General features: G+C 42.0%; 3 protein-coding genes across 3 annotated transcripts; 1 reads left to right on the top strand and 2 right to left on the bottom strand.

Moving 5' to 3' along the window:
- Window positions 1–529: 529 nt before the first annotated feature.
- prrg1 (proline rich Gla (G-carboxyglutamic acid) 1) lies at window positions 530–7399 on the bottom strand. Its single transcript, XM_079652887.1, has 4 exons — window positions 7344–7399; window positions 5720–5758; window positions 4732–4892; window positions 530–3412 (listed from the first exon to the last, which is right to left on the bottom strand). Exons 1-4 carry the CDS (start codon window positions 7366–7368, stop codon window positions 2963–2965), a joined length of 675 nt encoding a protein of 224 aa, XP_079509013.1. The 5' UTR covers window positions 7369–7399; the 3' UTR covers window positions 530–2962.
- Window positions 7400–10193: 2794 nt separating this feature from the next.
- Window positions 10194–16859, top strand: tmem47 (transmembrane protein 47). Its single transcript, XM_079652899.1, has 3 exons — window positions 10194–10659; window positions 14868–15008; window positions 15369–16859. Exons 1-3 carry the CDS (start codon window positions 10434–10436, stop codon window positions 15545–15547), a joined length of 546 nt encoding a protein of 181 aa, XP_079509025.1. The 5' UTR covers window positions 10194–10433; the 3' UTR covers window positions 15548–16859.
- A 39-nt stretch (window positions 16860–16898) lies between these two features.
- Window positions 16899–24680, bottom strand: tab3 (TGF-beta activated kinase 1 (MAP3K7) binding protein 3). Its single transcript, XM_079652857.1, has 7 exons — window positions 24463–24680; window positions 23596–23765; window positions 22161–23418; window positions 21676–21836; window positions 21213–21306; window positions 18282–18365; window positions 16899–17814 (listed from the first exon to the last, which is right to left on the bottom strand). Exons 2-7 carry the CDS (start codon window positions 23695–23697, stop codon window positions 17660–17662), a joined length of 1854 nt encoding a protein of 617 aa, XP_079508983.1. The 5' UTR covers window positions 23698–23765; window positions 24463–24680; the 3' UTR covers window positions 16899–17659.
- Between the last annotated feature and the right edge of the window lie 1151 nt (window positions 24681–25831).

Genomic DNA, 25831 nt, shown 5'->3' on the forward strand with positions numbered 1-25831 from the left:
GTTTTTCAATGAAAATAATAATATGCAATAACTGTCACTAAAAAAATGATAGCTTCATACATCATAAACAGAACAAGTCATGGAATAGCATTTCTTTAAAAAGTAATCAGTCAAACTATTTAAAATTCGAAATAAAATGTCATACTAAAGTATGTGATAAAATTGCATAACGGGTCATAGTTTAGTATGTCAAAATGTCAAAACATTTTATGCCATTGACATTTCTATAATGAATATAATACTATAGAACACTAAGAGACATTGATTATTTAGCAGTTTGTCACAAAATAAACTACTGTACTTCATAAATATGTCCTATAAAAGTAATAGTATAAGTATGTGACAGAAATGACTCGTTATGTCTACAGTCCAGTCTACAAAACTGAATGCCTTGGAAAATGTGGATGATTGACACATTGAGGATCAATATGTAACCCAGGAAGAAAATAAATAAATAGATAAACCTCAAATGTAAACTTGCATGATGACAATAATAATGCACGACCAAATGAAATTGAAGAAACGCACGTTGCACATTGTCCGTGTTTTATTACAAATGAATTCAAGCTTCTGCACATATCAAGAGTGTATAACAACTTTTCTTGCATTTAATGTTATATAACATTTTGTTTAATAAGGCATTGTAAAAAAAGGGTTCTGAAAATAACAGTCCAACAACTAACCTTACCAAAATGGCTGCCCCCCCCTCCCAGCACAACTCAGTTAAAGGTCATTGCAAGTGCTGAGGTTCACAGGTCAACTCACAAAAAGTATAATAATCAGTGCTCAGTCTGAGGTGTAACCATGTGACATTTATGAGTAGTATTATTAGACAGATATATTTGGTTTTTAGTGTATGCAGCAACATTGCATATAGAGTAAGAGAACTTTTTCCAGCAGACGTCAAACCAGACTGTCCTGGCTTTCATCCAAAAGCTCAGTTCGAGCTCAAACACTAATGCCTGCTCTTGTAATGTAATGCCTTCATTACATTACATCTTACTTGTTAGACGCTCTTATCCAAAGCGACTTACATACTCAATACTGTGGACAATCCCCACAGGAGCAATGTGAGGTGAAGTGCCTTGCCCAGGGACACAACGACATGCTGACTGCAGTGGGGTTTGAACCTGTTGAACCCCTGTTCCCAACACCAAGGCTCTATCCACTGCACCACACGCCTCTGAGTCCTTAATGTATCCAAACCTACTGTATACTAGCTTTACCTGTGTCACTGCACCCATATGCAATGAAAAACAATCACTTTACCTTCACACGTAAAGACTATACATATCTATATACAGGTACATTACACATGCTAAACGTGGAATTTGAAAGTGTCGTTAATTACAGAATCTCTTCCCTCTTATACACATTTTTCCAAAGCGCCTGTTTCTATTGCTTCCTGTCCCACAATCCTATGCAAGTCACTCACTCCAAACTTCCATTAATGGTGTAGCTCGTGAGAATCCTCAGTGTGCTTTTAGTGAAAGTGGCACGGCAGAAGACTGTGTTAATTTCCTACATGGTTACATTTGCTTTAGAGGAAAGAGTCGATTTTCACAGTTAAAGCAGGCTCTGATAAATGCCAACAGACCAGACGGAGCAGAGCCACATCCAGCCTCAGGAGAACAGACCCAGCTGCATGCATCACACACTGTAAGCACATACGACACACATACACCAAACACATCTCACACCTTCATTACTGCTGGTTTTATCTTACATATGTATCTCCAAAACATTCCAGTGTATACTGAAGTTGGACCAATGCATTCCTTTGGCATCTTGACTCTTTAATCCTGTAAAATTGTATTTCTTTAAGGTTCAAACATGGATTCAATTCATGTGGAAATTGATTTGGTTCTGAAACCTGATCATTTACCTAATGTTTGGTCTCCAAACTCCCTTTAACCCCCAATATAAATCTCCGGGCAGTCATTTACAATTTCTACAATTAACAAGCTAAGCATCCTCCACTTAGCCAGCATAAAACAGGAAAAGTAAACAAACAAATGTTTGTGTTAGGAGTCAGTCCATTGAGCCAGAGCTAACGAGTGGGATGAAACTGCATCATCGTTTGCTTACAGGTTACACAAACAAAAACATTGCTTGATTTCCTAATTGCTTCTCTCTTTCTGAACTCAGGTGGTGAAAAATCATTCATTGGAGCAGAATTGTTCTGTGTTCCACTAGAACAAATGCTCTTTCAGAATAATGCCAAGTATGCAATATTCAAAATGTAAAACGACTTTCGAAATAAATATGTTCTATAGAAAGTAAAAAGTAATTGCCAATTTCATAGTAGTAGCCTAGCTCTCTCTCTCTCTGTTTGTGCTGTTCAGAGGCATTTCAAACTGATTCACATTCGTATTGGGATTACGTTTTCAATCCTTGAAATGTTGATACAAATGAATAGAAATGTTTTAAGATGGCAAAGAATGGTATAGATTGGGGCAAAACCGTAGTAAATGCCATGTTTTGGACCACGAAAAGGTTGAATTTAATGCAAAATATGTGCAGACGATCTAAAAAATTGGCACTCACCCTTCAATAAACCATTGGTCCAACCCTTATATACACTTCTGGAATAGTTGTCCTCCCTTATGGCAATCTGAACCCTTTTTTTATTCGCAACATGCAACATTTGTTATGCCTGCCGAGTTAAATACTTGCATCAGTGTGACAGATGGAAGTTGAGGAAAATCAGATGAGGCTGGTTGGTTTTGGTATTGCGACATCCTTCCTACTATTACTTCACCTCATCGATGAAAGATTAGTGCAAAGCTCAACAGCGCTGGCACACGGGGCAAACATTGTATAAGTCCATCGAGCAGACCGTTAACAGTCGGTGTGTGTTGAGGGGAGAAGGCTGGTGAATCCACAACAGTGATTCTGCTCATTCATCAGATGGTCTTAGTGTGTGTTAGGGCTTCTGTTGGGGCGGTAGAGAGAGACCCCTTTACTTCACCCGGCCTCCAGAGCTAGTGTTGACTATATCCTCGTACTGGGGCGGGGGCTCCGTCTCTATCTGGACGTCTGTGTGGCCCACAGCCTCGTCATAAGATGGTGGCGGGTCTCCGGTGCCTCCTCTCCCTGATGTGGGCTCTGAGCCTGGATAGGCGGGGCTGCTGTTCACACTGAGTTCTGAATGGTCCCCCTGGTGGAAGTCCCTCCCCCAATGGTCCATAGAGACCACTGACAGGACGTGGTCGTGGTGCGAGTGTCCCTGGCTGGGGCTGGGCTGCGAACGCTTGCGAGAGTGACAGCGCCACACAGTGATGGCCACGGCGACGATGATGAGCACCACCAGCAGCAACGGCACGATCAGGTAGAGAGAGTGGACCCCCCCCACCGTCTCCAGCCCCCCGCTTGGACTGCTCTCCCGCACATATTCCTCCCAGAACCGTCTCTGAAACCAGACAGAAGACAGACAAAATGAAATACAGGATAAAAACATTTCCTTCGAGATAATAAAGGCAAAAACATTGTGGCACAACACTGCTTCCCAAACAATGGGTCGCTCAGCTTAAATGCTTTCTTTCTGGATCGCTGGGACACAAAGGCACTAGACAACAACATCCGAAACAAAAAGCGAGCACATGATTGTGCCTCGTCCATCTGCTCTCTGGCCTCACAATAGTGTTACAAATACATCCCCCCCCCCCCCCCCCCCCCCGAACCCCTCTATGGACTCGGCTGTTCTTCCTGCTGATAATCATCACTTCCTGAAAAAAAAACACCCACATTCCACAAGCGCCACTGTTGGCATAGGATTACATTATTGGACACCTAAACCTTACAAAATAGCCCTTTGAGGGGATATTTCTGATTTATGCTGGTATGAGTTACTCAGCTGTAGTAGTATTGATTTGAGGCCCCTGGCTCCAGCTGGAGGTCTGTGTTCATAGATTTACAGCCAGCTATGGGTGATGGTAAGAATGAATTATGAAGATGAAGCAGCAGAAAGATGATTGAGTTTTTTGATACCCTCAATCTTTTTTTGTTGTTGAGCTAAACCTCTTTTTCAGACATTGCAACTAGTGAGCAAGTCATGTTAACCTAATGGTTATATTAAAAGGTCCCCTATTATACTGTTTTTCATCAATATATTATAGGTCTCACATATATACAAAACATGTCTCTGAAGTGTTTGGCTCCAAATACCAAACAGATCATGCATCCCATAATCCCCTCTGTTTCAGCCCTGTTTCAAAAGTGCTGATTCTGTGTCTGTTACATTAGATCAAAATAAGGAGCCCCTCCCCACGCCCCTCTGCGAGATATTTGGTTGAAAAGAACACAATGGTTCTCTAGGAGGAGATTCAGGTGATAAGGTGGGGGGTGGGGGGGGTTACCTTGGTTGGTTATTGGCTAATGGTTACACAACCCAAAAAAATCGTTATGACATCATAAAGTGGCCAAAATCTGATCAGCTCATTTTCCGACAGGTTTCTATATAAATGGGTCAGGAGAAAAAAGACAGCGAATATTTTTTCCTGAAACTTTCAGAATCTCTCTACACAGAGGGGACACATGTTGATGAATAAAATACATGAAAAAGTGGATTTTGCATAATAGGTGACCTTTAAACTATCCCTTCATGAGTTTACACGAGTGCCCTCGTTTAGCCTTACGCGTCTGGCAGGTGTTTAATGTGTTCTACTCTTCCTGTGTGTAATCAGCACATGAGATTGTAGGTCCGATTAGAAGCCAATCTCTTTTCCTCACCGTCTTCTCGTCGTTCTCGAAAGCCTCGCGGGCCTCCTCGTAGGTGCAGATCTCCTCGCGGCACTCCCTCTGGATGTTCCCCTGCTTCATCTCCTCAAGCAAGAAGTTGGCCCTGCGCAGCCTGTGCAGCACCGAGTGGGCCGCGTCCGCCGGCAGGAACACTGAGAGGCCGGAGAAAGAAGAGGAACGGAGGGGAAGAGAAAGAAAAGGGAAGCAGAGCAAATGATGTAAGACTGAAATACGTGTGAGGGAAAAAAAGACATTAATTGAGTGACAAGCCGAGACATGAGAAGAAAGAGGAAAGTACGGGGTGAGTCAGTAAGCAGAACTGCATGGTGGGGGGGGGGGGGTTAAGCAAAGAGAGAGTGTTTTGAAAAAAAGAGGAGTAAAACAGGAGTAAAGGAGGATAGAGGTGCCAAAAAAGCAGAAAAGGGAGAGGGCCAGGAATGGGATGGTGGGCATTGAAACAAAGGCAGCAGAGCCGAGTCCTGCCAAGGGCCCACATTTCTGACTAAAAACAAAAGCTCCTTTGATTTAGGCTTCCATCCCTGGGCCACATAAGAAAAACTTGAGGAATGAACTTTAGAGAAACAGAGCAGGCCTCTGTTTCACACGTATCCCAAACAAGAACATAAACTCATGAAACATGCCCAGGGGTTGTGGCACCAAATGAAGTAATGAGTGTGACTCGTATGTTGAGAGATGTGATTAGCTTAATAGGCAGAAAGGAACATAGTGGCAAAATTCATCAAAACAGGAAATTCCCTAAGGAAAGAATGGCAATTGTTTGCTTAAGACAACAGAGGAAAACCTGGAGAATCACATTCCACGACTAAGATTGTGTTTCTAACACGTCTAACGTCAACACAATAGACAAGAAAAAAGAAAAGAAATTGGAGATTATTTAGGAAATGTATAAGTGATATGGTCATGTGTGAACTTCTGTCTGTGGTGTAAAGGCAAAAAGGTTTAGTGTGAGTAAACGTACCACTGCCCATGATTCCTGAGCGTCTGTTTAGGGGGTTTTCTGTAGAAGACCAAACAAACATTAGTGAAACGCTTTGAACCTGCTGATACAAATCCGACAATAATTAACCAAGACTCCTTCTCAAAAACACACATATTCTTTTGTTTCTTTCCTAACATAAACAGTTATTTAAACAATCCCTCAAAGCAACTTTAACCTATTACATTTGGAAGGAGGCAATGACACAATTTTGAAGAATTTGATCATGCAAACCAGGAGAAAACATCTAATTTGAGCCAAATTGCTTGGACATTTCACACTTTGTGAAATTCCTTTAGAAAAATACTATAAAAAGAAACTATGAATCAATGCAGGACATAGCAGTAGCACATTGGGAAAACATCACTCTCCTCTCACCACATGTTGTAACATGCTTTGGGGATAAGAATACTTGCATATAATAAACAGTGGTGAAAAAATAACTACGTACATTTACTCAAGTTTTAGACTACAGTAGGTTTTTTGAAATAATTATACTTGACTTGAGTATTTCCATTTAAAGCTCATTTATACTTCTACTCTGCTACCTTTCAGAGGTGAATATCATACTTTTTATTCCAACACATTTATTTGAATACCCGCAGTTACTTTGTACATATAAATACACACGATATGCTGATATGGTATAATGCAGTAGTGTACTAATCTACACAGTAGCATTTAGCTTGGTCCACAGCCACAAAGCTAAAATGCTCTTGCATGTTTAAAAACAGGATGAAATGACAACCAAAATAATAAAATGGTGTGAAAAGATTAACCCTGCATAACAAGCACTTTCACTATCGATATTCGAAGTACATTTAGCTTAGAATACTTCTTTACTTTGTAATTCTGAAATAGGTCCTTTTGCATAATGATTACTTTTGATGCCAATAGTTTTCTACTTTCACTAGAGTAACCTTTTGAATGCAGGACTTTTACTTTTAACAGAATATTCCTACACTCTGGTACTTCTACATTTACTTAAGTACAAGCTTTGAGTACTTTTTCCACCTCTGACTATGAATCAATGCAAGACATAGACGTAGCACAGCCGTGTGAAAACATCACTCTCCCATTTTGACAGACTTGCGTATTATATTCCAATGGATGTGTAAGGTTATAACAGTTAGGCGTTAAAGGGCGTGTAGTGCGTGTGACACATCCTTGACCAGAGTGACCAATGGCGGCTGCTGGACAGTGTTAAGCGTTACGGGAATCCTGCTAGTAGCTACCCGATTTAGATCACCAGCGGAGGAGACAGCACACAAAGAGCCGCCGCCCCGTTACACAGATTACAAGACAGCCTGTAATAACACACCGAAAGCTTCAAAGATTCTAGCCAAGCCTATTTATGGTCTATTCTCGTCCGTCTGTTTAGCGGTGTTAGCTTTGGTTAGTGCCCCGTGTATTGACAAGCGGGGATGATTTGTAGGATCAGTGCGTCTCCAGCCTCGGATGCGATTTAACGAGCAACACATGATTCACACGGCCGGATATTCCAAAACAGAGCTCGAAAGAAGAGCCTTTGCTAAATACTACAAGTTTGAACTTCGTGTAAATGTTGTGTGTCAGTGTAAGAATACAGTTTATCACTTTAGCTCACCTCTTTTCGTCCCAAAAATGCGCATAAACGATCCCTCTTCTCCTCTGCCTTCCCAGTGTTGCTATGCACGTCGCGCATGCGCAGTGCTCTGAGTCTGTTTGCATCCAGCGCCCCTTCCACTTAGTTAAAGGGACAGAGACCCAAAATATTCACATCATACATAAAATGTTTTATAGCACTAAATAAATGTATATATTACTATATAATATAGAGTTAGCAGAATTGTCTTTTAAAAAAACCCGTAGTTATCTCATTCTCTTACTATAAGGGGATTTTGCAAACAAATTAAGATAAATAGTTAAAATAAACATTGCATTCAATTGAAATAAAAATGTTTTCTGGACTCATACAACCCAATAAGACGAATCAGATATTAGCCTTAGGGGTTTTTACAATCTGTGCACACCCTATAGATAAGAAAAAAAGAAACCTCAAACCTTTTTACATAGAAACTGCAGATAAACTTGATGATGGGAAGATGTGCAATAGATGACATGTGTAGAATAGACAAACATACAGTTACAATATAGACAGTTTATATAAAAAATGGATACATAGAGGGTGAACATAAATGAAAAACATAGATCCAGAAGGTTGTCAATGGGAGGAGTTTATTTTTTGCAAGTGTTATTGTGACCACTAGAAGTCACTCTTTACTCTCAGCTTTTCATTTACTGAGCACTGTAGTTAGACATAAGCTTTGAATGAAAAAGTGGAAGATGCTGTCAGATTTTAGTCCCTTTTTATCTTCCATTTTCAAAACAAATTACTGTACTGAAATCTGAAAGATACAAATAAATCCTGATTTGGATATATTGTGTAAGTTATTGCTGTTCTTGTTAAATACAGTTTCAATATGGCTGTGTTAATTAAGGTAGTACATTGCCATTGGCTACAGCACCAGCAAACAATCATGTTAACGGTAAACAACTTGGTTTTCTATTCTACTAAAATGCATCTGAAAAATACATTGACTGCAACAATGTATCCCCTTAAGTCGAGTTGTTGTAACTTTTGACCTTTTCATGAATTTAGAGCAAAATCACACTCCAATGAATTAGATTTATTTTCATTAAACAATAGTATATATCTGCCTCACATTTGTCCTCTGCTGCTTTAATTGAGTATTTTTCTCACACCATTAATCAGCTTGGGTACACTGCCGGAAAGTTATTGATAGCAGAAACAACAGTTATCAATGTTCTATGCGACTTAACTTTTACTTAATGTTCTGTGTCAGTCGATTTAGACATTAAAATCGAAGCAGTGACATTTTGAACCTCACACACACCATTAAATATGTGTATTGCATCTGCAACTCAATGGCAGTAACGGTATATCAATGCTAAAGAGAGAGTAGTTAGAAAGGACTGTTTGTGTGTATGTGTGTGTGTGTTCATGTTTATAGTCACAGAGTCTACTGATTCCAATCTTTAATCATCAGTAATGGTGTTGAAAGACTTTGCCGCCAGGATCAGTTGACCGACTCCTTTCTCTCACACACAAACAAAAATCCAAACTACTGTAAAAGAGAGGGTTTTTTCGAGCCTGTCTGTTTTGAAAGGAAGCAACTCATATATAAATGGGGTTTATGAAATTGAAATCTCAAAACATTGTGTCGTATTACATGACCACTGTTTTCTTTAATTTATTGTTTCCTCTCACCTGCCAGTAACCCTTTACTTTAATTTACAGTTAATTAACAAGGAGCATTTCTTTTTGTAATGTAACTATCAAATTAATTTGATTTAAAACAATCAAATGTGAGTTCACAGTATATTGTTTTGTGTGTGTGTAAGAGTGTGTGTTACTGTATCAATAATTAATTCAGAGAATCTTCCCTCAGGACAAAGGATTAGCGAACTTCAATTAGGCAAAAAAAAAGGTTTGCTGTATAAGCTTCCCCTCAGCACATTTTGTGTGTGTGTGTGTGTGTGTGTGTGTGTGTGTGTGTGTGTGTGTGTGTGTGTGTGTGTGTGTGTGTGTGTGTGTGTGTGTTTGTGTGTGTGTGTGTGTGTGTGTGTGTGTGTGTGTGTGTGTGTGTGTGTGTGTGTGTGTGTGTGTGTGTGTGTGTGTGTGTGTGTGTGTTTGTCAGGAAATTGGTTGTTAGACCAAATGTAACCTGAAGACACGGAGGAGAGAAAGAGCAGTCTAACGAGGAGTGCAAAGACTTTTGCAAACGCAAAGCAGAGACGTAGTTAAAAAGTGAACCAACTAAAACAAAAATGTACTCTTTCTCGATTTTTACGTTACATTAAGACAAATCATAAGTTACTCTTTTGTTTGCCTCATGATGCCTGCATTTGATGGCTGCATGTTGCAATATTTTCCATAAGCTTTTTTTATTTTAAATCATGAGGACTTACAGAACGACCATTTTAAGGTAGCCTACTTGTACTTTACTTGAGTATTTCAATTGTGTGCTACTTTTACAATACTACATTTAATAATACTATATATATATCAAACTAACTGCACCTTTACCAGCTTTGATAAACACTTTACTGAATCAATAATAATAATAATAATAATAATAATAATACTCAAAACATATAATATAGTATTCTGAAATGGGGCAATTTGCAGAATGAGTATAGCCTACTTTTACTTTTATAGTAAGGATAAGTATATGTTGATGCTAATACTTGTGTAGTTTTACAACACGGTCCTGAACGTTGGATTTTAACCCATTGACATTTAAGTTGACTTTGACACACTGGCAGGCTACAAGATCTGAGTACTTTTCCCACCTCTAGTTACTGGTAGTGGATCTCGGCACTAGGACCCAGCAGGTGCAGCCTGTGTTATCTCAGCGGTCTACAGCGCGGTCCCGTCAGCAGTGCGCGGTCCCGTCAGCAGCCCGCGGTCCCGTCAGCAGAGCGCGGCTCAGCGGCAGCAGCGTCTCTTGACTCGGGACGCGCAGAGAACAGCGGCTCCCCATCCTGACCTGCTACCCACAACACGGGCACGGGCAGGGGGGACAACCACAACTTTGACTCCTTTTGTGGATCCGAGGAACAACACAGACCCACAACACGCAAATGTTTTACTTATTTTTCATTTATTTTGAATGAGTAAGATACTTTAGACATGTCTTCATCAGTGAGCGGCACAGAAGAGGTCCGGGTGTCCGTGTTGACGCCCCTGAAGTTGGTGGGATTGGTGTGCGTCTTTCTTGCCCTGTGCCTGGATGTCGGGGCCGTGTTGAGCCCGGCGTGGGTCACTGCGGACGACCAGTACTACCTGTCCATGTGGGTGTCCTGCTGGAAGCCCGTCAGCTCCGCGGAGTGGTCCTGCAACAGCACGCTGGCCACCGGTGAGAAACACTCTCATGTGCCCGAACACACACTGACTTATGGTGGTCGATGGGGTGATGAGCCACCATGTTGTTTTGGAAGTTTTAAACCAGTGGGTTGTACATGGTTGTTGTAGGTTTAGGGATGTTTCCCCCTTGAAATGTCATATTTTGGGGTGCAGACAGAAACCCACATTCATATTCAAATTAAGTCAGAGGGATAACAAAGAGTCCCTGCAGACAGTGCACCGCTGAAGCAATCTGTGGGTGAGAATTATAAAATATCACACAAGAGAGTGCTAAATGTAATTACTTTATAATTAGTTATTGCCTGCTTAATTTAAACTCCAGAACTTTTTTCTACATGCAATAAGATAGTGAGCAATTGGCTGTTCATTGCTACCTTCCAAATGGGAAATTAAATAAATACTATAAGTTTATCCTTGAGTCATCAATAAGGCATATTTGGTTTATCTATCTAGGCTAGTTCACTTTTATTCTAAAACATTTGTTCACCACTGAATGATGTGGGAATGTTGCTTTGCCAGGAGCGGGCCAGCTGGGGTTTCATTTGGCCTTTTGTTGCTCACAAAATGAGCCTTTGTGTGGGTTTCTTCCCCGGGCCAAGGAGCGAGGGCAACTCAGAGCAGAGAACTCCCCAGAGGTCCAGATGCCTGGAGATTAGTAACCAGGGTAACTTGGTAAGTGAAGCACTCCAGAAATGCTGATATTCCCCTATTTAGGAAATTCCTTTACGGATATCCCATGAAGGTTTATTTATGGAAGCATTTCATATTTTCATCACAATCATTCATTCAGGAATGTCATGTGGCTAAGAATACCATATGGATAACATTCGCAAAAATCAATCATGAATACCGGAAAACATTAATGTATGCCTTGTTGTGACAACTATAAAATTGAATGTAATCCAATACAGCAGCCCTGCAATATGTAATTCAAACTGGTTTCGCTAGATGTTACACATCGGGGCTTTGCTGTAAAAGGTTAAACTGTATTGTAAAGTGGACAATAAAACTAAACAATGCCAGTATAATCGAGCCAGCAAACACAACTATAGCCTCAAACACGAGGAGATAAGAAAACAGTTATAAGCTTGCCAAAGGTAGTTTGCAGGGCTTTTTAGTTATATAGTTGTGTTTGGATGTTTTCTGCAATATAACTAATTAACGCTTAATATTGTGATAATTATCCAATATTTGTTTCTTTGGGTAAAAGTTGTCTAAACTCTATTCTGGAAAGAAATGTAGCTCTATCTTACAGCTTCTTTAGTTATGTCTTTGTGTGGATGTGTGTCTGTGTCTGCACCTATATATAGCCTATAATTCATTTTTGGCTGACCTCCTCCTGTGCTCTGAGTGGTAAATTGTGTTTTTGTTAGTCTGACTAAATGTTTTCTTTCTGTCTGAGAGATGAGTAACTGTGGGTCACGCTGGCCCCGATCCTCCTCTGTCAGCGGAGACAAAGTGCACTTTGGTGCCATATAAAGACATGCAGTCTCCACGTCAGCTCTCAGCAGCGGCAGCAGCATACCACAGTAAATGCACACAGCAAACTGCCCATTTCCTCATGCGTGTGCTTGGCAGGCTTATTGATTTGAATCCCAGTAATCAGTTTCTACCCCCCTCTCACCAGCCCCCCAATATTTCCTCAGTGTCATGCTCTGGGCATTAAATAAATCCTGTTAGTTAGAAACACCAGCTGGCCTCTTAGAGCTTGTTCTGCAAGGCATGTCTGTGTGAAGTTGAAGGCAGACATGACTTATTGCCTTTTGACATGCTCGTGAAGTGTTACAAATATACAGTCTCATTTAGTAATCCTCCTCTCTTCCAGTTTTTCTACCTCACACACATACACACACTTAGGCAGACGGTCCGAGGTCAAGTAGAAAAGATACAGACTTTACAAGATTAGGAATGTGGAACGGTCGCACAAGAGAAGTGTGTTTGGATGCCATGTCGGTGCGAGATGAAGGACGAATGTGGAGCCAGTGTGTGAGCTCAGTCAGACGCGGTGAAGCCAAAGCATATTAATAATTTAATACGATATTGATCCCGTATTTGGGTGACTGTCTTGTCTTTGAGGGAGGTCAGAGCATTAGGTTGGACACAGAGAGATTGTAAAGGTTCAGCGTCCTGCTCACAGACATTGTACTCACGGACTTCAGGTTGATGAACTTCCTGCTTCTCGAACGTTCCATCTTCCTGTCTTGAGAGAGCGAATCTAAACTGTTGTGTGACAGCAAGAGAGACGCTCCAGGCTCTTCTGTGACACAGATCTCCCACCATTGTCTCAGACAAAGAAACAGCCCCCAAAGGATTTTTTTTGATTAACACTTAAGCAGTGCCTGACATGCACACATGGGACCATAATTAATGCTCAGATTGGATCTTGTGTACTGTATCTCCTTTTCCATCTGTCATCATGCGGGGCTCTGATAAATAGTTTGGCGCTTCCTGCTCGTCAAAGCCTTTAAGCACTGAGACTCTGGCTGAGTTTCTGGCACAGCACAAAGGGTCTGTTCCAAATCTGAGATGAGATGACTTTCTGCATCCTGCTGTTTCAAAAGCGCACTGATAAGGCTTTCGGTTGCAGGCTGGCTGAGCTAAAGGCACCGAATAGACCGAGAGAAGATATCTCACCAGTGATAGGCTCTGACAACTGCGGGTCAAGTCACTGTGGCCCTTTGCTGAGGGAAACCAGTGAGGCAGTGGTACAGAAAGTCAAGGGGTCAGACTCCAAGGGGGGGCTCGTGTTGAGCAACTTATGCAGGAGCTCTGCTTTTTGTGGGCTCTTTCCAACATCCTGTGGTGACAGGACCCGTTTTTAAACTCTAATTCCTGAGCCATATTTGGTCAGAAATAGTTGATGTTTGTTTATATTTGAGCTGCTTGGCCCCTGGAATAAAGTTTTCCTCAACCAAGAGTGGGAACTGTACTTTAAGCTGCTTATGTTCAGGGACTTTCTCTCTGCTAGTTAATGATAGGAGATATTCTTGGCAATGCTTTATATTTCCTGGGCTCTATAATAAATGTGTACTTATATACAAAAAAGACAAAACATACTCTGAACTAAAGTCTTTCAATTCTCCACCCACTGTAATATTGGACCACTTACATAAAGCCCTTTATGCTTTGATGTTTTTTCTTTCCCCCTCCCACTGTATTTTGAGTGATTTCCTCCGGTGTAATCAAATGCTCCATCATATCCTCTGCTTGTTTACCAATGGACCTCCTGCTTCCGTAAGTACACAGTAAAACTACGAAAGAGACACATAATCCCTGAACAATAACATATAGTGTGTCTCTCAACAATCCTAAATTGATTGTCCTGAGGCTAATTAAGTTTCCCAACATTTTGTTAATCAAATGCAACCTTCTGTTTAAGTTTTTTTTTTAAAAGAACACAGCAAACTAAAATCACTAGAAAATGTTTAGTTTCTCTTTTTTTGACAAACACATTCCCATTTTGTTCACTTTTTTCTTTTTGTTTCCGGTTAGGCATTCCAACAAAGATAGGAAGTGGGATTGAAACATCACTTATTTCCAGTTGAGTGTTTTTGGAGTAAATCCGAATGAAATGCTGAGAATGCTGCTGAGCTGGCATCAGTCAAGAGGGGGGGGATACTCATTATCTGAGTCACTTCACTGAAGCTTTTCTGCTGCATTGGGATCCATTACTGAACCTGCTGAAATGTGTGCGTAGCCAGGCGTGTGTGCGTTTGTTTGTTTCCTGTCAGACCTAAACTGCTGTGCTCGGTTCCAGGGTTATCCACCGCATGGTTCACATTCTTTATCTTCTTCTTCTGCCACTGGCTATGGATCCCCAGTGGCTCATATCAAAACATTATGAGCCACCAGCAGCTTTCAGAATACGCTTGAGGAGTTGTCTCAGACACAAATAGTCTATGTATACACTGTGGTAATTTACCAAAAACGTTAGTGGGTGGAATAATATGTCTCTTGTGTGAGATTGAGCATGGCAGTGTTCCTGCAGTTCAACAATCTGCCCTGTGACCTATCCTGTCCTTTTATCCCTCCTTGTCTATCTATTTAGTTTCCTCCCTCCTGTCAACAGAGCAGACACGGCTCTCCAGAGTAACCTCGTTTTAGCTACCTTTGTCACTCTATCTCAGTGTGATAACATGCCTTCCCCCCCCCCCCCCCCCCCCCCCGCTCTCTGCCCCTGTATGTGTGTGTTTGTCTCAGACTGGCAAATTGCCACGCTGGCCTTGCTGTTGGGGGGTGCGGCCCTCACCCTGATCTCCTTTCTGGTGGCGCTGATCTCCCTGTGCTCCAGCTCCAGGAGTCGCTGCTACAAGGCTGTGTCTATCATGCTGTTCTCTGCAGGTACGACATTTATTCTGAAGAAGGAAGAGCTGAAGGACATAGATAGAAAAAATAGAAAACAATCACTGTTTGATTTCCAGAGTCAGACACCAAAATCTTTCATTACTCAAAGATAGATATACTCTTCTTGCACTATTTCTATTTCATTTGTATTTACTTGCACATCTCAAAACTTTCTCTTGCACTAGTTTATCTGTGTTATTTGTTCTATGTCCTATATGTTGCACTGTTGGAGTAGTCTGTGTAGCAGAGTGCCTTGGTTCTCCCTTCTTGTAAGCTGCTTAGTCATGTTTTAAATTTGCTTGTATTAACCAAACAGTTTTTGACATCGTCCTGTTTCCTTCCTGTTTTCCTCTGCAGTGGTGCTCCAGCTATGCAGCTTGGTCCTGTTCCCCATCAAGTTCATCGAGACGGTCAGTCTGAGGGTGTACCACGAGTTTAACTGGGGCTACGGCCTGGCCTGGGGATCCACCATCTTTTCTTTTGGAGGCGCCATCCTCTATTGCCTCAACCCCAAGAACTATGAAGACTACTACTAAAATATGTTTAAAGAAAGAGAAACTGAGACTCTGCTTCAACCCGATGTCCTCTCAGCAATATGAACTCTCGTCTGTTACACAGTGCACAACCACAGACTAGAAAAAGAAGAAATACAAATGCTTATTGTTAGTTTCAGGACTGGAAAGGAGCTGTTTCATTTGATACTGTGAACTAATTATCCAACAGACTACCCTCACTCATTGAACCGAAGCCTCGTGCTTTCTCAGAAGGTTTGGCAGCAGACCTGACTGTGAAAAAAGAAATCTAACCCAGCCTGTGTAGTTTGGGAGAGAATGTCCGCACTTGCATAACTCTGCTTCCCCTTTAAGGTGAACTCCAGTGGGTCTCAGATTTGGGCAGAAAATCTGAAAGAAGCAGATGGAGTCACTGCCCCCATACCAAGAGGAATGGGTGAAATAATTAACCAAGCAGAGCAGAGAATGATGTCAACACGGTCCAATCAGGGAAGCCAGGGTATCATGATCATAACAAGTAGGAAACACAGGGCACACCTAAGGAAATGCTACATTTCTCCAGAGATAAACCACAACTGGAAAGAGCGGCTTTAAGTTCTCTTGTCCTTTTGAGTCTATAAAGAGACGCTGCTTATAAACAGAAGCTACCTAACACAGTGAAAACATTCCACAGCCACCCTCCAAAGGATAACATACGGGTGAGAGGGACATTTACTGGTTAATGAATAGCACAGCCTATCACATGTAAACAGTAGGGGAACCTTTGGCAGCCAATGTAAACCTGCAGCCTAAAGCAAGTCATACCTAATTTTTGATAAAAACCAGGTTGTATTATATGTAATAATAAGCATAATATTCTCATTACAAGGAGACCAGTGGGTAGGAAGATGGCAAAAGGAACATGTCTGCCAAGTGTGTGCGCATGAACACCACCCAGCATGCCCTGCTCACACACCTCCCTCCCCATGTGATGCCTCCTTATCTTCTCCCACTGTAGGGAATGGGAATGCTCTCACTAGAAGAGGCAGTGAATATACAACACATTTCATACAGGGAGATGCTGTAGTATAAAATCATTCTAGTTCCGCGAAAGTAAGTACACTTAGTTTTTGCGTCTAAATTAAAGTCCATGATAAAGTACTTTAAGAGATGAGCGAGTGTGCTGCTCCTGCACTGGTAATAACATAGCTTTTCAAACCTCATTCAACTTCTCCAACCCCCTCTTGCAACATTAGTGCAAGTGAGTGAGTGTGTGCATGCCCCTAGCATTAGCTGCTGTGTTTCTGATTCCCACTGGTTTGATTACTTGCATAATAAACATGTACTGGAAAAAATAGGTGTGTTTGTTTCATGTGAGGAAAAAGGATCATCTGGGAATTATTAAAAAAAACTATGCCGACATGCCAGCTGTGCATGGTCAAGTCACATAGAATCAGCTCCTTTATTAAGTACAGCAAGTTGAGGCATTTGCACAGGAAATCAACATCTTCTGAACACGTAATACAGGGTGGCATAATATGCATAGAAGTACCAGGAATATACTTTTATGCAAATGTCTTTAGTGTTCTTCTTTCAGTGAAATTAGCTCTAATACGGAGCCGGATACAGTGTACAGTCTACATTTCGCATTACTCAGAATGTGTATAGCATTGCTTTCATTGTTCCACTGTCAGAGTCCTAGATTAAAGTGGAAGTGCCTCCATGTTGAGTTCAGGAATGGGCGCAGTTGTGTAAACGGGACAGTCACTCTTTCTGCGTGGAATGTTCTCTAGTTAAACCGCTGGCTCCTCTTTCTCAACCCTCATTCCCTTTGACCTTTCCGGAGCCCCGACCCACAAACTGCCGGAGTTGCTGCGTTCCAGTCCCTCTTTTTACACATTTGCCATGATAAGAGTCTCCAACTGCCCTGAATAAGAATCATCATCCTCCAATGGAAATAAAGGGTCAAAGTGCACAGGAGTAGTAGATGGGAGCAGGACAAGTGGGCACAGAGGGAAAGTGGCTCTTCCTCAGCAGGTAAGAGGGGCTTGTATATTGATTGACAGGGAAAGACCTCTAGACCGAGGGGTGGGGATATACTATCCAAGGTTCGGCAGGGGATAGGGCGGGGGTGGGCAGTACAGCACAGCGCTAAGCTCAGGTGTAGCGCGGCATCTCGCACTGTTCACAGCGGTTGAGGGCGGGGTGGTTGAGAAAGGTGCAGCTTTCACAGTTCCAATGGGCTCCTTCAAAGTCCTCGTCCCTCTGGGGCCCCGGAACCGGCACCGGCACCGGCTTTGGGCCCGGCTCTCCTTCAAACAAAAACATAGGAGAGGCCATTTATTAAAAAAGGGTGTTTATAAATGTGATAAAATGAATAAGCCCAAAATGTAAGAGTCTTCCACTTAGGGCGGGAAATTAACCATGGCTGTCACTGTCTGTATAGATGTTGACAGACTAAGAATTCACTTAATGGCAAGGTTTCTAGTCTGGTTTCCATGGCAACACATTTCTGGAGACCAAAAAAGTCATTCCAGGTTTTTGTCGCGGTTTTTCAAATAGAATGTTTCAAATCTTGAATGTACTGCAAGACAAAGGGGACAAATACTGTTTGTGAGCAATGACCCAACTGGTCATGCATAGAAGCTCAAATCTGTTCCTTGGCAACAGGTTAACTTATGATCAATTTACAGACCTATTTTTTCTTCCCTTCTTTACAAATCCCATTGAAAAACTCTCATGACTCACTCTTATGTTGTGAAAAATTGAAATGTCTCACCTTTTTTTCCAGGTTTGGGCGGCACAATAGGACCGGGCTGAATGTGGTCATAAAAGTTGTTCATTGCTTTTGGATCAAACTTTTCTGTGGAGGAAAACCAGAAACAGAAGTTTGTTAGGAAGTGTCCATCCTGAGAAGAGGCCTAATCCGTCCAACTGGTTTACAGCTTTTCTCTTGAAACTCCTGACTGACTGCCGTGGTCAGACAGACGGTAACAGCATCCTTATTCATTGCAACAAAGAGGAATACAAAAAAATAAAAGATGCAGGGTCCTTATGCAAAAAAGTTAAATCCATCTCAATTTCCACAGAAACGTCATGAAACATCATCTGGCTAGTACTTTGTTAGTCAACCAAACGCATGCACTGTTTTGGCACCAATAAGACTTTAAATGCATGAGTGTTGGATTTTTTAAAAAGCCAATTGGGTGCTTTGTCCAAATCAGATTAATCGCAACATTTTTAACAAACTATTTCATTGTCTGCTTGGATGCATAGTTTTAGCAGCATCAACAAGATATATAGGCCTAACGGCTCCAGGCTTGCAGTTAAAGTGATTAACTGATTTATTTGTGCAACTGGAAGGAATTTTCTGCAAGGAACGTTCTGAAGTTCAATTAAATGCTTTGTGAAGCTGAGCTCAAAAAGACACGCAAAGATCACTCGCACAAATTAGGCTTTTAACATAATTACCACCATTTTCAAAGGCCTACAACACCATCCATTCATTCCACTTCATTCCACACTACAAATAGATTTTTTTCCCCCCAATAAATAAAACTGGTCGAAGCCTCAAATGTTAAAATACCAGAAGTAACAAAAAAAATTAAAGAAATCTCTGTGTAAATAACAGAAAAAGGTAAACACAGCTGTGTACACCTGTGTAACATTTATGATACTAACTTTAAACTTGCATTTATTCCCTGCCACTCGTCCGTGACCACGACGCCATCTGCGATCGATTAACTTGTGGACAATGATCCCTCGCTCCCTTGCTCTGATCTCGCCTCCTTCTGGCCTGTTAAGTGGCCTGCCTCACACAGGGTGACTGGCTGTCCACATGATGTGGCCTGCCGACGTGGCCACTGTCATACAGATCATAAATCAAAGCCCTTGATTGGTCTCTGTGTGTCATTCAAGCTCGGGATAACCTCAGCTCAGGTGAGGTAAAGGAATCTCTGAGTGTTTAGATAGTAAACTTAGTCTAAGTTCTCAGTGGGTCTCAAACGGTGTGGTCACCATTTATGTAAACACATATTTCCATTTGAGAGGGTATTGATTGGTCTAATGGATAGTGAGGTGGGCTGAAGATCGGAAGGCTGTGAGTTCTAATCTCGCCAGGAACACCACCACTAGTGTGCCCTTGAGTAAGGCACTTAGCCCTTAATTACTCCAGGGAGAATGTCCCTGTAATCGGTCATTATAAGTTGCTTTGGATAAAAGCGTCAGCTAAATGTAATGTAATGTGATTAGTAAAATATGCATGAATAAATAAAAAGTTAACTAGGTGAAAAAAGGTAAGATACACTTTTAAAACTTGTTGAGAGCTAAAACTAGTCTTTGCTGCTGCCTCAAAGAGGAGCAGGGAGGAGAGGCGAGAGACAGGAGAGGCTGATTCAGGAGCCCAGACACACTCACAACTATAAATGAACCAAAAATAAATAAATAAATAAATAAACAAGTTTCAGTGTTTTTTTCATATTGGAAATGGTATGTTATTGGTTATGGCCATGCTTTTATGATTATTGAAATCGTATCCAGTTCTGCTTAATATAGGTGTTCCCATAGATCTAGTCTCTTTATTTTCCCCTCAAAATGCACCAGATTGATGCATTTAACTCCAAAATTAAAAATATATCTTACCGGGGGAGTATGCCCCCGGACCCCCCTAGAGGATTTGAGGTCGACCCCCACTTAAAATCACATGGATAGGTTCCTAAATACATTTAGAAATACATTTATTTTTTTAAATAGTAACCCATTTCCATTTGTTTGTGGGTAGTAGTCAATAAATAAACATGTTGTTAAAATTCCCCCCCCCCGCTGCCACCACCCGCCCAACGTATATTTCAGATCGGTGGGAAACACTGTGCTTAGCTTATAGTGTTTAGAAATAAAAATAAAAATACAATGCATCGAGGTATGGTAGGACAGGTTGAGACTGAATGGTTGTCCAGCAAATCCAATTATTTTGCGGCAGCTTTTTTCCTGCACGTTCTACATTGACAGAGCAGGCCATTCATAATACCCAGTGTCAGAGGGGCAACGGTGAAGGAAGTCAGCATTCAGATGCTCAGAGAAGAACCATTGTTTACATAACAACTGCTGCCCGGGTGCTTCATCATTTACAGCTTTATGGAAGAGTGGCAGAAAGAAAGCCAGTGTTAAAAACAACTTGCATGACATATCAGCCAGTGTTTGCTAAAAGGCTTTGTGAACACTGAAACAAAGTGGAACAATGCTCTGCGAGTTTTCAGGCACACCACCAACCAAATGTTCATGGGCACTGGGCCGGTTTTAAGTAAACTCGTGACAGCCTGCTGCCAGTTTGACTGTTTCAGCTTCCAAAAACAACACTTCTTGTAAATATGTTTGGCGCTGCAACTCATTTCCACACACTGTGGTTAATATCAGGGCAATGCTGTAATCAATTACGTAATCAACAATGACCACGTACACACCGAACACTGTGCATGAACCCAATAAGGGTCAACCTTGCATTGGCCCAGGTCCTGTCACAGACTGCTCATTTGTGCATCAGTGTGCACTGTGCAGTGTGATGGAGCCTCGTCCATCAGTTAAGAGCCAGCTCTGCCTGCTGCGGGGCTTGGCTCTTTCAAGATCAATGCTTCAAATAAATCATGGACACACTTCAGAGACTTATGTGTCGCAATGTGCATTTGTGCGTGTACGTGTGCGTGTGTATGTATACCTTTAGACTGCAGTAGATCCGTCTCCTTCAGGGAACAGTCGATATCAATCTGAAGTTTTCTGTTCAGACTCCGCAACCGAGTCATCTCTTCAGGCTGCAACCGGCAAAAACACACAACCCAGTTCAATTAGAATACATTTGGGGAGTAAAAAACAACAAAATATTCCCCATATCTCCTTTCGAACTTTGTCTTACTGTTAGGAAATTGTTTCAAACATTAATTTGTATGATTGGTATGGCAATTTTTCTGGACTTTTCTTCACCTTAAATGAAGTTTTTAAAATGGCAAGTAAAGCTTGATTTTTTATTCTAATTCTGCCTTTTAAAAAACACACATGACTTAGTCCACAGTCTAAAATATTCCAAATACTGAACTAATTATAGTTTCCCAGCCTATTGTTGTACCTTATCTTATGTGATCATGTCAAATAGCACCAAAAGGTTTGTGTTGAATATGACTTACTCTGGGTATAAGACTGGTGGAGTTGACCCTTCGAAAGCGCCTTTGAAGCGTATCATATTCCATGTTGTTGACATCGGCCTTCAGCTTTTCTAGTTTCTGCTTCTCCATGAGCAGCTCCTTCATTAGACGCTCCATCCTGGCACGTTGGTGGAGGAGGAGAGCTGGGGGGGGACACAACAAACACAACATTCTTGAAATTGGAAAATAATAGACAATATATTTCATATAAAACCTTTTATCTCACTTAAGGGCATTGTAAATACTCCATGTGAATATAAAAGCAACCCTCTCATTGATATACAGGGGCTGAATAAACTAGTAAACACATCTTGTGAAAAAAAACACGAGAAAGGCAGCAACACTGATCAATTGTTGGCCAACTCGCATGTTGATTTCCAGAGAAGTCCAAAAGCACATCCAATGTAAATACTTGCAGAAGGTCAAAAACACTTGCAGCGCAACGGATAGTAACAGGAAACCCTTACCTTGTGTGTAGGCATAGTCATCGGAGCCTGAGCTTGAACGTCGGGGCATGTGCTGAAACTGACTGACTATGTTGCCTGGCAGAGCGGAGATGGGCAGGATGGGTGCAGGGGCAGCGTTGTGCTCCCCTTGGTCTACTATGTTGAGAAGAGACTCTGCTTCGGCAACAGGAGGCGAGCTGAGCGGCCTCTGGGGCTGGACCCCTGGGGACACTTGGATTTTGAAGGTGTATGCAGACTGGCCTGGCTGAGGAGAGGAGGCAGGCCGGGGTCTTGCAGGGCCTTGATGCTGTAGGTACATCCCAGGATGGAAGGCTGCTTGGCCTGAAGGTCCAATCATAGTGATGCCCCTTGAAGGGGAGCTGGGCGAGGGGCTGGTGGCCATGTAATGTGCTCCCTGGGGGTGGGGGGTGTGCACAGGTGAGTTGCTGCGAGGTCGTGGCCCCTCCATAGTAATCTCTATCTGGTTCTTGAGGGGGTTTTTTGTGTGGTAGGGCCTATATACCGCTTGCTGTTGCTGGGAATGTTGCTGGTGATGAAAGGGCATGCTGGGAACGGTTGGGGAGCTAATGGGGAGGAAGACATATTGCTGGTGCTGGGGTTGCGGCTGGGGCTGTTGTTGGGGCTGGACTTGATGCTGAGGGGAGCTGTAAGGTGAGCCGTATGTGGGAGTACTATAGGGAGACTGCTGATGCTGATACACTGGCGCCACCGACGAGGACCAGGGGGCCGGCTGTGGGCTCTGGGAGGGTGAGGGTCGGATATACAGGGTGGCATTGTTGTTGTTACAATAGTGCCCAGGGGGGATCTGCAGGGCCTGTGGGATATTGGGTATACTTTGAGGAATTGTGACTGTTATCGGGTTCATAGTGTAGCGTGGGACAGGGGTGTATGTGGGAGACATGCCCTGCATTGTGGGTGGAGGAGTGGGAGTGCTAGCCGAACGGCTTTGATCGTTCATGAAGAAGGGATTGTATCCTGGGGAGGGGGCCATAGTGGCGGGGGCTGACAGTGGCTCAGGGTAGCTGGGTCGCTGCGGTTCGATGTGACTGTCACTGGTGCTGTGCACAAGAGAGCGCCCTACTCCTGCTGCCCCTCCATTTGTGTTGCTTGCATCTGAGCCCGGGTATCCAGGGCTAATGTGCAGCATGTGATTTCGATTCAGTAGGCCCTCATCTGGACTGTGATGGAACTCTCCATACAGGTATCTGTTACTCTCCTGAGCCAGCAGGTGGCAGCAAAGATCCAGGTTATTGTTGTTCTGAGAAGGCAACAGTGAACAATGTCAGTTATGCAGTGCAGATCAGTCATAAGGAAATATCATAACTATACTATTATTAGTGCAAACACAGGAAGATATTGTTCTACGGACAAAATAAATGTCCACATAGCTTTTTCTGAGCATGTGCATGAAAAAGGTGTGCAATTGTGTATTTACCTGCAGAAGGCACTGTGACACTACCCCCTCTGGGATCTCTGGGAAACGCTGCTTGAGGTCCTGCAGGATGTGGTAGTCCAGCTGAGAGCCTCCCTGCGCCATCCTGAGCCAGCACAGAGTCAACGAGCCCAGAGCTGCAAACGCTGAAACAACCGATCTCCACTCATCCCCTGCATATATAAAAATGATAAAAAAACTGAAGACAGAACTCAAATGCCGTGGGAGCGCTCTCAATAATCCCATCAGCAGTGTTGGCCTGTCAAATGCCTGTCGAACACCCAAATGTGTCAGCAGTAATTACAGCGAACACATAAACTGAGTTGTTTTAGTGGGCATGTCTACCTGAAACAGAAACACCCACGAAGAGAGGTGAAACAACCCGATTCAAACACACGAACACAGAGAAAACACGCCGGTATCACTGTCACTCGTTCAAATCAGCACATGATAGCTAGCAAGGTGCCTGTCAGTCTGTTGTTGTTTGTTTAACCATACTGTTGCACCGAGCAACGACGACATACCAGTGCTAGCTAGCAGGCTAGTTATCAGCATCTGTTAGCTTCCGTGCACCACTCAAACAAACAACCGCACCTGTGTGCATTGTGGCTGCGACAGGAAATCAACAATCCAGTGACATTGTCCGATGTTACCCGCCACTAAGCCAGCAGCACACTCCCCGAAACAAGTCACCTGTTTAAACTAGATAACTCATATATTTCACTGCCTGCCAGCTAACATTGCTAATGCTAACCTTAGCTTGGTGCTGTTGGCTGGTCAGCTGTCACAAGCCTGGGTGTTGATGGATTATCTAGCTAACCATGCTAAAGGCAGCGAGCGTTAGCCACTGAATGCTATATAAAAACTCACCATGTGTTAGGAGTCTCCTTCATGTCTCGGACCATAGCTGAGTCCTGTGGAGAGCTGTGATGTTTCTGAAATGTTACGCCAAGATTTGTCAATAATTTGTTTTGACAAAACAACTTATAGTTTCACATTCCAACGTCAGGCCGCTGCCGCTGGGCTGCTGTCTATCTATCGCGATAATGTCAGATTTCCCGGACCAGGAAGTTGTTCAAATCGGCTGGATCGACGCTGTCGCTACTGCGCATGTCTGCAAGCAGTGCGTCTCTGATGATAATGTGTCAGAACTTAAACCTTGTACTATTTTCTACTTCAAAGCAACACATGTTTCCTCGAAAAAAGCTTAATTCCTATAGATTTGAAGTGTTTCCACAAACTGGAACTCTTAAATCTATTCTGCCTATGCCAATTCCCATTGTACATATGTTTATATATGAAGATGGTCAGTGTTGGAGAATGAGGAAGAAAATGCCTGCCAGACCTTTTATTATTATTATTATTATTATTATTATTATTATTATTATTATTATTATTATTATTATTATTATTATTATGTAATACTTATTACTTAATTATACATCAAATGTTTAGGTTGTTCCGCTTATAAGCTAAGAGATGTTTTCCTCCAGAGAGAAATTATTCCTGCAAATATTAATTAATCCAACAAACCTTATTCAGCCATATCATAAACTATTATTATTGACCTGAAATTAAACCATCATACTCAAAAGCTTTACTATAATTAAAAGTCATGCAATTAAAACGTTGGTTCAGTAAAAGTGTTATATAGTCAAATGTTGTTTTGTATTAAATGCTTTTGGAATACTATTATTGCTTCATGTTTAGCATTGTGATACTCCTTTGTATACTGTTGGGCAGTTTGATTTTCAGAATACTAATCCAAAAAAGGTCATCATATGTTTGTGTGAGAACCACTTAAAAATCCTACTTTACATCACCATTGTTCTCAAAAAGGAGGATGAGCACTCAATTACTTAATACTGAAATAAGTGTGTGTGTGTGTGTGTGTGTGTGTGTGTGTGTGTGTGTGTGTGTGTGTGTGTGTGTGTGTGTGTGTGTGTGTGTGTGTGTGTGTGTGTGTGTGTGTGTGTGTGTGTGTGTGTGTGTGTGTGTATCTCCAATAATTTCATATGTCATGCTTGCGTGACTGTACAGTCTGCATGAGAAGAGATCAGGCACCTGAGAAGAGATCAGTCACCTGATCTAAATTCATTTTTGCATGACTTGATAATAGGTTGTTGCACACTGACATGCACTGACCACACTGTAATGTGATGAACAGAGGTAAATATCTATTTATCTTATTATCCAGTTCATATTCAGTTGTTCAGGCTACTTTAATAAAAACAAAAGA

The sequence above is a fragment of the Notothenia rossii genome, assembly GCF_949606895.1.
Source record: "Notothenia rossii genome assembly, chromosome: 1".
Classification (NCBI taxonomy): Eukaryota; Metazoa; Chordata; class Actinopteri; order Perciformes; family Nototheniidae; genus Notothenia; species Notothenia rossii.